At 31.6% G+C, this 12295-nt stretch overlaps 1 protein-coding gene across 3 annotated transcripts in view; it reads left to right on the top strand.

The window, feature by feature from the left end:
- LRP1 (LDL receptor protein 1) overlaps positions 1–12295 on the top strand; it is a 109285-nt gene that overhangs the window by 80275 nt on the left and 16715 nt on the right. For all 3 annotated transcript variants that reach the window (XM_089250733.1, XM_089250735.1, XM_089250734.1), the window contains exons 66-78: positions 525–656; positions 823–942; positions 1388–1627; positions 1837–1953; positions 2230–2346; positions 2828–2947; positions 3598–3717; positions 4474–4596; positions 4944–5072; positions 7580–7854; positions 8801–8979; positions 10080–10303; positions 12051–12227. In XM_089250733.1, the coding sequence (XP_089106859.1) occupies positions 525–656; positions 823–942; positions 1388–1627; positions 1837–1953; positions 2230–2346; positions 2828–2947; positions 3598–3717; positions 4474–4596; positions 4944–5072; positions 7580–7854; positions 8801–8979; positions 10080–10303; positions 12051–12227 (2073 nt within the window). The remainder of the gene's footprint in view (positions 1–524; positions 657–822; positions 943–1387; positions 1628–1836; positions 1954–2229; positions 2347–2827; positions 2948–3597; positions 3718–4473; positions 4597–4943; positions 5073–7579; positions 7855–8800; positions 8980–10079; positions 10304–12050; positions 12228–12295) is intronic.

Below are 12295 nucleotides of genomic sequence, written 5' to 3' on the forward strand. Positions count from 1 at the left end.
TGGATGTGTAATTAAGAAAAGATTTGGAGGCAGACATTAATTAATTTGGTTTAGATGATATTAATTGTGATGAAGATTGGCACAAAATTTCAGCTTTTCATTTGCTATGTTAGTCTGTGCGTGCACATGAAAGAAATAATCATTAGCCTTATCTGTATTTATTAGCCAAGGCTGAAAGGTCATGCAAAAAATCTTTTTAGCCAATAAATTTTTAAGCTGAGGCGTTCATTAGCCGAGGCTAATTGTAGTTATTGATATATGTTTTCCCTATATCTCAAGATATTCTTTTAATTATATACTCATATATATCCCCTTTTTATAATTACATAACTTCATTTATTTTAGATGCTTCATTTATGATCAAGTATAATTGTTTAACAATGAAAAAAGCTTCTTCATTCGAATATATAGTCAAATTGGAAATATGTGTCTTCTTAATATAACATACATGTAACAACTTTAAAAATTAAATTAAAATGTTTAATTTTAAGAAAAATTTTGAATTTTAAATAAATTTTGTTTAGATAAGCATACATGTCTCATGAGTCAGTTCAAGTGCCCAAGGAACGGAACAATGCAAGCTCACTGTATAAGTTCTGCTGGTCGTTGTGATGGAACCAAAGATTGCAGAGGTGGTGAAGATGAGATGGACTGCTGTGAGTGAATTCTTGTATAAATTACAATATTGAGATAACAAACTTTTATGAACATTGAACAATGTAAATGTTAAATTCTTATGTTTTCCTTTACATCTTTTTAAAAAAAAATTAAGATTAATAAGTGATCTCAGTCATTGCTTGTTATGCAATTCTTATTTTATAGCACCAAGATCTTGTTTTTCCAATCAATTTTTGTGCCAAAATTCAAAATGCATACCTCAGGTGTGGCAGTGTGATGGAGATGATGATTGCCAAGATAATTCTGATGAACCAGAAAGTTGTGGTAAGCTGTGTTTCTCTTATCTCTTAATGATAGATAATTTTTTTAAATCACTAATCAAAAGCAAGTGGTGTGTAAAGTACAGTTAGATCTCTCTCTCTCTATCTTTCAGTGTAACATCCATCACTTTAAACGTCCCTTGCCTATAATGGCGGTTTCTCCTGCCAACATAATTTGTGAATTGGGCTTACTGGTTATTAAGTCATGCAGTTTATGAAATCATATTTATTTGTTCCCAAGGGTGATGGTTGTACAGAAGTCTCTTATATTAAGTTTTAGTGCATTCAATGAAGTGCTTTCCTTTCGTACTGTAGATACTCTTCAGTTAAAGATATTAGAAAATGTAAATATTTCAAAACAGGATGCCATAATACTTTCAGAAGTTTGGTGAACTGAATGACTCCAAATATAGAAGAAATGCACACGAAATTTTTTTTTTTTCTTACAGCCGGTAGAGTCTGTCCAGAAAATTATTTCCGCTGCAATTCTGGACGTTGTATTCCCATGTCTTGGAAATGTGATGGAGACAATGATTGTAGTGAGAAAGAAGATGAACCAGACTCTTGTGATGATTCTACAACATGCCATCCAACTTATTTCAAGTGCAAAAATAATAGATGCATTCCAGGAAGGTGGCAATGCGACTTTGACAATGATTGTGGTGACAATTCGGACGAAGAAAATTGTGGTAAGTTAGTCAATATTATAATTTTTACTTCATTGCCATAAATGAAATAGTCACTTAAGGAAAAATCCATTTATTTTTTCCTCCATGTTTGTTGTGATAGAACTTGATTAAATGTAAATACAATGTAATATTTTAAACTAAATTATTTATTTATGAGTTACTTTTTTTAAATATTATTATTAAATTATTCATTGTGTTTTTACATTTAGCTCCCAGAAATTGCTCAGAAACTGATTTCCGTTGTGATAATGGTCGTTGTATTCGCTCATCTTGGCGTTGCAATGGAGATTTCAATTGTGAAGATCATAGTGATGAACTCAATTGCAGTAAGTCCCATTTTTCAAGTATAAATTTTGTTGAATTTTCTTCTCATGACTTTTGCTATTGTTTTCTGTCTGCTGTGTCAGTGTTTCAAGCTGAGATAATTTATAACCCTAATTATTATATCCAATATTAAAGTTAAAGATAATCATGACATATTGACAATTTATTACCACCTATATTTAAACATCCCATCCTAACTAACTTCTATCTTACCAATAGCAAAATGATTTTTTTTTATAAATCTGATTCAAATATGCAAATGTTATTCCTTATATCAGATGTTACTTGCAAAAATGATGAGTTCCTCTGTGTTTCGACAAACTTCTGCATTTTGCAAGAATGGCGCTGCGATGGTGATACAGACTGTGCGGATGGTTCTGATGAAGAGAATTGCGGTATGTTTAATTCATAATGAATCAAGGGTAATTGATTCTGTCGTTACATATGTATTTCCAGTTATTTAAAATATTGAAATAATTTATTACGAATTTAATTTATTAGAATTTTAAGAATTGTTTTAATTGGAATTTGAAAAATATATTTTTTATAATTCGGTTGAAATGACAGAACATATCTCTAAAGGAAATTTTAAGATAAATAAATCAAGCTATATAAGACTTTGCAAGAATGATAATCAGATGTTGAAATTAAATTATTATCACTAAGTAACACTCACCTGTATCTCTAAATCGTACAGCGTGTTTAATTGTTGATTAATGATGTTGAGTGAAGTAATTTTTTTTAAATGTTGAGATATCAAACTATACAAGTGACAGCATTCTAAGTCTAATGCAGTTGCTATGAGCTTAAATGAAAGTGAAAAACGTCTATGTAAAATTGAGAATGAGTATTTTCTTTTGCACATTTATTCTTTAGGTCGTACCTGTCAGCGTGGAGAGTTCACATGTAAAAATGGGCAGTGCATATCAGCTGTTTGGCAGTGTGATGGGGAAAATGATTGTGGTGATAATTCTGATGAGGAATTCTCTCTTTGCAGTGAGTTTTTTTAGCTATCATACTGTTACTTGTTAAACATGCTTGCATTAGTATAACTTCAGTAGACTGATAGACCAGTGTGGTGGCGTAAGAGTAAAGTAAGTTGAGTATAACAAATCACAAGTGCAATTGTTTTAAGGAGCAGTGATTGGCAAAAAATTCTTGTAAAGTACATTTCAAGCTATTTAAAACTTTTTTAATATACAGTAGAAATTCCTTACCCAGAAACTAAAGAGAGCAAAAAATAAAAAAATCCAAGATAGGGAATTTTTGGAAAAAATATATATTCTTTTTACCTTTAAAAAACAGATCAAAACAGTGAAAATTTTTGATTAAAAAAACTAAAATAAATGTTATATTTACTATCTATACAAAACACAAAATCACTGTGAAGCCCTTAATAAAATCTTTGATTTTTACAAAATTATGTGTATTTCTTTCAATGAAATTTTTATCGCATGATGAAAATTTTGAATCCATCCACATTTTCCTTATTTAATTGGTGTTCAACGATATGTATATATGCTTACTGAAGTTGGTACTGCCTTCATTTCCCCCCCCCCCCTGATATAAATAAATTTGCAGCAATATTTTGGTTTGTGTTTGAAATGTAATTTGAAACTTACAAAAACATTTTTTGTTTGCTAAAGGTAAAATAGCTTGTCCTCCTGGTCGCTTCCGTTGTGCAAATAATTTGTGCATTCCACAGTCTAAGATGTGTGATGGTCAAGATAATTGTGGTGACAACTCTGATGAAAGCAATAGGTTTTGTAAGTGAAAAATGTAGAACGCACATACATTTTATTTTCTCAATATTTTGAGCTCTGCTGCACATTGTCGTAGTGTAAATGAGTTCCTACTTTCAAATTATCATTGTATGTATCGACATGCGTTTTATCTGTGATCAAATGAACATTTTTGTGTAGTTTTATTCAAGCTATTTTGTTCAATTTTCATTTCATGACACTTTTTTAGACATGATCCACATGCATAAATTTGATACTTTGAGAAAAAATGTCATCCTATAATCTGCACGTGCAAATTTCATTCATTCACCAATGAAAGATGAATTTATGAATTTTTTGTAAAAATATAATACACCAATAATGATGTTTTGTAGGAAAAATATAAATATTCATAAATGGTTTGTATATATTTAAATAAAATGATTTATTAAAAATATGAATAATTTTTTAAATATTCATTTTCATTCCAACTTCTTTCAAAAAAAGGTGCTGATTAATATGCAGTTGTATACAATCAAAGAAATTTAAATCATTTTCAAATGAATTACATGCAGACTTCAACTAAACTGTTTATAATCTGCAATATATATGCGTAGAAAATTACGGTGCATAGATTTTTTTTAAGAATGCAAATATATTCATTGCAGTTCTTATTTGAGTTCTCAATTTTTGATTGATGTTTCTGCTAAATTTCATATTTTTACCTTTTTTTTTTTCAAAATAAATCAAGTTTTATCAAGAATCGCTTATTTTTTAAATATATTCATCCATATTTTTTAGGTTCTTCTGCACATCATTGCGGTGTGAATGAGTTTCAGTGCTCAAACCATCATTGCATTCGTATGTCTTTTGTTTGTGATCAAATGGATGATTGTGGTGATAATTCGGATGAAGCTGATTGTGGTGAGTTATAGCAGAGAATTTTCTTTTTACCAGAAATTTCCTAAAATCACATTAAAACATGCAAAGCACTGCTTTGAAATGACCATAATTCTTAAGATAATTATTTTATGGTCATTTAAGAAATGAAATTATGGTAATTTCATTCAATTAACAGCAAAATATAGAATTGAGAAAGAAAAAAAATGACCATGTGTATTGCGCATTCTACTTTATATACTTCAAATACTGATCACTTCAGGAAGATGCTAGACTTCAAAGATTAATATATGTGTATATTTTTTCATTACAGGTTTTCTTATGTTTTATCATTGACTGAAAATTTTGTATGTGAATTTATTTTCCTACAGTGTATGGCCCTTGTCAGTTTGGTACATGTTCTCAGAGGTGTCTTGCCAAGAAATCTGACACTTATGCATGTGCCTGTGCACCTGGATATCACCTTGTTCCTGGTGACAATGGTACTTGTAAAGCAGAAGGTAACATATTTCTGTATTTTTTGCTAAAATTCTTCCTCTATATCAGTGGTTCCCAAACTTTTTGAGACGTCACCCCCTTTTCACAAGAATTTTATTGGCGATCCCCACTTTTTAACTTCAGTGTAAATTTTATTGATAGATGGTGCTGCATCAATACTATTCACCATATTCATTGATTATGACCATAATCAACTCTGCTTTCAAATTTTTTGAATAACTGACATTCTGATCGAGATGCGCCAGTGCTTGTGCATCTGTATGTAGCAGATACATCAACCTGCGTTTGACAACTGATGAAAGTTACACCATTGTTGGGCTTCCTATCATCAAAATCTGCAACTACATGATTTTGTCAAACCTGATAATTAAAATCTTATAGGGCTGGTACTGTAAGCATGCAAAAGGATATTTTTCTTCCATTTAATTTTTTTAAGATTTTCAATTTTAATGAGGGAGTTTCTTTTTCCAGACACCCTGTAATTAATAATTCATTAGTTGTGCACTTTACTTTTGACAAGTAAATGCATACATGAATGATAAGTGGCCTTTGACACATTTCCACATGACTTAAGTATCCCATGGCACATTTACCGATAACTCAAGCGACCCGCAGTATATTAACAGATCACTTAAGTGACCTGTGACACAGCTCCAGAGCACTTAAGTGGCTTGAGGCATGTTTTCAAACCAGAGTTAAGGTGTGTTAGGTTCGACTTTACTTATTTACATTGTGAAAGAATGAAATAAATTATTTTGAGATGTTTAAATTCTGGAAAATCGCTCGCTACCCTAATAGCTCATTTTTGCTGTCCCCCCCAGAGGGTCTTGCCCCACAGTATGGAACCACTGCTCTATAAGAAACTTTATTTTAAAAAGAAATTTATTTTATTGTTATATCTCAGTATATAGTTATGTAAATATATTTTCTATAACTGGTTAAATAATGCAAAACATTAAATTTCTGAACTTTTTTAAATTTTTTATACAGAATTGATCCTGAATGTTACAATCTTTGCTTTAAATGTTGAAAACTTTCAATATTGTCACAAACTTTTTAAAATAACATGTTGAAGAAACACGTTTTCTTATTTAATTGATCAGAAGTTTATTGTCATGCAGTAACAATATTATGAAAAAAGTAACTAATTGAAGTGTCTTTATTTTTAATTAACTTTGCCATTTTTGGTTAAAACTTTCATATTTTATTATGGTTGATAGTACAGTGATACATCGGCTAACAAAGATAATTTATTAATTGTTCCAGAATCACGCTCATTAGCCGAAATGTGATTTTCCATAGGTTGCTATGGAAAATAGTTTCATTCGTTACAGGTCTGCACAAAATTTAAAGATAAGTTTTCAAAACACCTAGAAGTGCCATAAAAGAGACAAAACTTAATGAGGCAGCTTCTCAAAATGGGATAAAGGAGAATTTTCAAGAAGATGAAGTCCTGCAAATCTTTTTATTTCACACCATGTATACACGCAACACCAGCTTAAATCTACTAAAGCCGGTGTTGAGACAACCTACAATTGAGTTTGTAGGGGTCCCTATTCATTTGTGATTTGGTCAGCTCATTTCAGTGTCTCGTACATGCAGATGGAAAAGATAAGTTCTGGACCATTCAGTTTGATGCTGTGAGTCTTGCACCCAAAGAACGCGTGCTTTGAAAATATAGGCTTCTTATTTCAATGTATTTTCCATTTGCTGAATCTTTCATTTTACATGAAATTATTCCAAAACTTTCAGAAAGAGAAGTGTAGTAGATACATCTGAAAAAGATTCTGGGGGGTGGGGTGGGGGAGAGACATGAGTTAATCGGGCTCAAATGTTGGTCATTTTGATGATAATTAATGCTAATATTTAGCTCACAACACAGCTGTTTTATGTTAGCATCAATGTCAACAAAAATGTTTGTTAGCCGAGGCAGAAAAATCATGAAAAAAGTGTTCATTAGCTAAGTTATCACTGTAGTTAAATTTTTTAACATCATTTACAGAAGGCAAAAATTCATCATTTGAATTGTTATCTTGTAAGAAGTTTTTAAACATGCTAAGAAATAACATCTTTGAATGCATTAAAAAATTCAGATTCCAATTATTGTGCAGGGATGGGGTTGCATTTAGTGAAATTTATTATTATTATATATGATGAAAAGAAGTAAATTCATTGAAGTGTTTTTATTTTTTAATGTTTAGGTTAACTTTCTTTGCCATTTCTTGTTTAAATTTTTCATTCATTATTACACTGTCAATAATAGTTAAATTTTTAACATCATTACAGGAGGCAAATATTTATCATTCTAATGCATTCTTTGTAAGACATTTTAACAAGTTAAGAAATAATTTATATTTCTGAATGTAATTGAAAATTAAGATTCCAGTGATGTGGAGGAATTTCATTGTTGAAGTATATTTTTTTTCAACCTGATTTAATTAAAAAGTACCAAAAATACTTTTGAGATACTTCTCTACTATAATTTGGAGGATTTTTATCTATTTTACAGGTAAAGAAGCCATAATATTTGTGGCTAGTGAAAATGAATTACGCCAGATTAGCCCTTATAAGCCATCACTTCAGGATATAAATGATGTTCTACTCAATCCTGCTTTGAATAAAAGTCGTATTGATTCTATTGATGTCCTTTACAAAGATGATGAAGTATTAGTATTTTGGACGAACTTCCATACAAAATCCATTTATAGATATTCCTTCACACAAGCCAAAGATGATATGGTGAATGGTAGCCGTAGCAAAAGAGAAACAAAATTTGAAACAATTGTAAGTGACCATTCTATCCTCTTTTACATTTTCTAACTACTACACTAGAACTCTACTAATCTGAAAACCCACTTAATTCAAACAGTTCTTAAAAAAAGTTAGTCTTTGGTGGTGGCACGTCATTGTCAGTTGAAACTCCAAAGACAATTGCTACATCCGTGAAAATTTGATTTTGACATTTCTACCACTGAAATTTGATAATTTTATAATAATACTTTCCTGAAATTTTTTGCCCAATAATTTGTCACCTAGGGCAGTTGTTCTCTTTGCTGCTCCTCGAGTTTTGTTCCTGTTCCACCTATAGGGATACACACTATGATTACAGTTTCAAAGCTATGTTTAAAAACGATACTCTGTAATCCTACCTTTTTGTTAATCCGAACAGGTCTCGACCCCAATTAGTTCAGATTAGTGAGGTTCCAGTGTATCTCTAAAGTTTTGTGATCTACCTGTGAAAATCGAGACTCCAGATTCTTGTGATCATTTGCAAAAAAAAGTGCCTTGGTTCTTTTACTCAATTTGTCTTTATGAATGAGATAAAACAAGAAAAATGACTGTTGCTTATTTATTTAATTTTGCTCTAAAAACATTTATTTTATGCATGTAGCAGCCAATAATTGTTGTTTTGTTGAAGGTACAGTTGAGTCCACTTATAACAAAATCAGATATTACAAGGTATCTGTTATAATGATATAATGAATTTTTTTCCTTCCATGTGTGAACATGCAGTAATAAACTAATGTTAAAAATATCACTTATAACGAATTGCCATATTTATGAATATTTTTCCTCATACATATACCTATTATACATATTATCATAAGTTTCAAAGCCTTCTTATTTATTGGTAATCATTTTTAAGGAGATATATTTGATTTGATCATGGCAAAAAATAATTAAAGATTCTAATGCAGTGAAAAGATATTGTAAATTTTTTTTCTTTCAGGTTACTGGCCTGAGTGAACCTCGAGGGATAGCTGTTAATTGGGTGGGTCAACATTTTTATTGGGTTGATGCTGGGAAGGATACTATATCTATTGCCTCACTTGATGGAAAGTTGCAACATACTCTGATATCTGAAGATTTGGATCAGCCACATGATATCGTCGTGGATCCTCAAGGAGGGTATGTGTTGTTTGAAAACATAAAAACAAGTATTATTTAAAAATTATGTTTGCTTTCTCTCTCTCTCTCAAAAATTGGTGAAATTAATGTTGAAAACTACGAAAAAAAAAACCCATTTTTGTTTACCTGTTTCTACTCATCTGATTATTTCAATGAACGTAAATAAAGAATATGCTGATATAATTTCATATTCAGCTATATTTTGTTATGCATGAAAAAGTACTTTTAAATCACAATTAAATCTTAGGTTTTATTACTGTCATAAGTAGGGCTTAAATTTTTATGACCTAAAGATGAAACGTCGTTGCTGATAGGGTAAAAAAACCTGAATTTCTCAAGTTTTTTAACTGATCAGCAACGACTTTTCATCTTTCGGTCATAAAAATCCAAGCCAAGTCATATGTACATTTATTTATAGGGGGGCTCTCACTGATATGACAAACTGTGAAGGGTGATAAAGCTCATTAGACTAAACATTTTTGTCAGAGAAATGCATGTCTCTAGCTGAAGAAGCATGAAGGTGCAGAAGTGCACCTTGTTAAACAGGGCATACTGAAACACACAATTAGTTTTCTTTCTGCGTAATATAACTTAAAGGTTAACAATAAGTAGAATGCTTATGTTTGGGCTTGTTGCACTCTGCACATTCTGTGGTTCCATGCATGACAAAAACAATCTTCTATTAGAGTCATTCACTGAGAAACATACGTCCACATCACGGTGTGCATATTAAGGATGTTTTCATGTGTAAAAGATGTTGACAAGAACAAAAAAACTTTATTTAAGTGTATGCTATATTAATTCGAACAAGGCACCTTAACACTTCAATTACAAGCACACTGTAAATTTTTTGACAAACGAGAAAGAGAAAAAATGTGTGTTTTTCAGTGAGCTTTACCATCCCTCTAAATTTGTTCCCATGAGTGCAGACACAGGAAAAGAAGCATGAGCATTTATGTTTCACTGCAAAACTAAATCTTTACATAAAATCCAAAACCTTTATTTGGTTCTGATTTTAATTTTCTCAAAAACGCTTTTTAATACGTGTATCAATTTTTTTTTCTTAATCATAATTTTACCTTTTTTTAAAAAATCCATAGATATATCTATTGGACTGACTGGGGTGGCTCGGCCAAAATTGAAAGAGCTCGCCTGGATGGAAGCGATCGTCAAGTCATTGTGGATAGTGATCTTTATTGGCCAACTGGCATAGCCATAGATTATCCTGTACGTAGGCTATATTGGGCAGATCCAAAAGCATCTCGTATTGAGTCAGTAACAATGGATGGCCATCAGAGACACACAGTCAAATCATTCGGTTTAAGTAATCATATTTTTCATTCTTAGAAATAATTTTTACTTACTGCATGTACTTTGAAAAGAAGTATGATAATTTAATTTTTGTACTTTTGAAAGTTATTGACTGTAGCGATAAGCATAGAATGTACTCTTTGGTTAATGGGGAAAAAAAAATGTAACTACAGTGAAGTATGTGTATAACGATACTATTGGTAATGATATAAACCTGCCTATAACAATATTTTCTTTGGTTCCGGTGAAATTCCTATTCAATAAGAAATAGTGCAAATGCTCAAACTGTCTACAATGATAACCTGTCTATAACAATTGACACCTGGAGGCCATTAGCTGAAGTTAAAAAGAGGCTACAATGTCTCTACTTAGCAAGTCACGTTACTATGCGTGTTTTGAGGAAAAAAAGATTCTCTCTCTGCAGTATAATGCTAAGTGTGCTTGCCCGGTATGCAAGAGGTTCTGGGTTTGATTCCCAGTGGAGAAAAACAACACTTTCCCTGTTCACCTCGGCATAATATCCAGAAAGCCTATTGATTTCATGTCACTGTATGTCTGTGCATAGAAGTTTATTATTTAAATAGGCTTTTTTTCAATTGACAAAGTAATCTGACGGTTTCGATAATTGGGCATATCTTGGTCCGATATGTGCCAGATTAGCAAGAGTCTGCTGTAGTTAATTTCCGATTAGAAACCCTCAATCCATGTTTAAATTTTGATTTAATTTGAAGTGATACAGATATATACAGGGTGGGCAAAAAGTCTGTAGAAACTTGAAAAATTCATAAAAACTGTAAAAATAACCGAAATAAAAAACGGTTTGCAGGGTTAGCATCGCTATGTCACAGAAATTTTTTTAAGACAGAAAAAGCTGATAGGTTACACAAGTTAAAGAAAATATACGCAAATGAAGAACAGAATGCCTCAAAATCATTCATTACAGCAGTATATATATGCGTTCCACATGACCACCACCATCACAGGGGATAACACATTGCAGGCGAGTCACAAATCTAACAACGGCAGAGTGCAGCAGGTCCATATTTACGATTTACAATGGTGAACTGATTGTGGATTAGGAGCGCAAATTCTTATAACCGTCGCATTTGCATATTTCCACCGAAGTCGCTCGTACCAGTGCCACCTATCAGTTGTTTTCTGAGTTAGATATTTTTTCCTGTCTTAAAAAAATTCCTGTGACCTAGCGATGCGTTTTTTTATTTCAGTTATTTCCCCAGTTTTTATTCATTTTTAAAGTTTCTACGGACTCTTTGCCCACCATGTATGTAAAATAAAGAAAATGAAATAGTTTATAAATATCTCAAGATATTATTTTAATCAATGAAGGCCATAAGTTTCTTTAATACAAATTTTACAGCAACCAGTATTCAGGAAATTATTCTGTCTTTTACTCACTCTCCGAGACTGTCCATCTCTTTGGGAAAGAGCGCAAACCATCCCAAGATGGTCTCTCTGGGCGGTCAGTGGTCATGTCTGTCTTTGTGTCTTTCACACACCAGTACAGAAGTGTTGGACTAGTCCTGATGGGAGAACCCAGATCATAGAAATTATATGGTTGCTTATTATTTATATGGTTCATCTGAAAAACAGTCCCCATTGTATGCTGAAACATATGTCAGGCTCTTTTCCGTGGATTAGTTGTATAGCAATTTAGATGACATATTTTGTTTCTTGTTTAGTATGCATCATGAGTGATCTAGATGTAAATTACTTTTATACTCCTTTATTGGTATTTGCAGATGAAGAAAAGCCATTCAAGATTGATGTCTTCGAACACTACCTATATGTAACTACTTTCCCCAACAATGCCATCATTCGCATGAATAAGTTTGGTTATGGAAATCTAACATATCTCATACGAGGTCTGAATAAAGCAAGTGATATCATTGTAGTGCAAGAACACAAGCAGACTAACAGTAAGTCATGTATAATACACACATATATGTAGATAATATTACATTAATTATATGTATATATATATACT

The sequence above is a fragment of the Pholcus phalangioides genome, unplaced genomic scaffold (assembly GCF_987345545.1).
Source record: "Pholcus phalangioides strain wild (caught in Gottingen) unplaced genomic scaffold, Ppha-v1.0 ptg000024l_1, whole genome shotgun sequence".
Taxonomy (NCBI): domain Eukaryota; kingdom Metazoa; phylum Arthropoda; class Arachnida; order Araneae; family Pholcidae; genus Pholcus; species Pholcus phalangioides.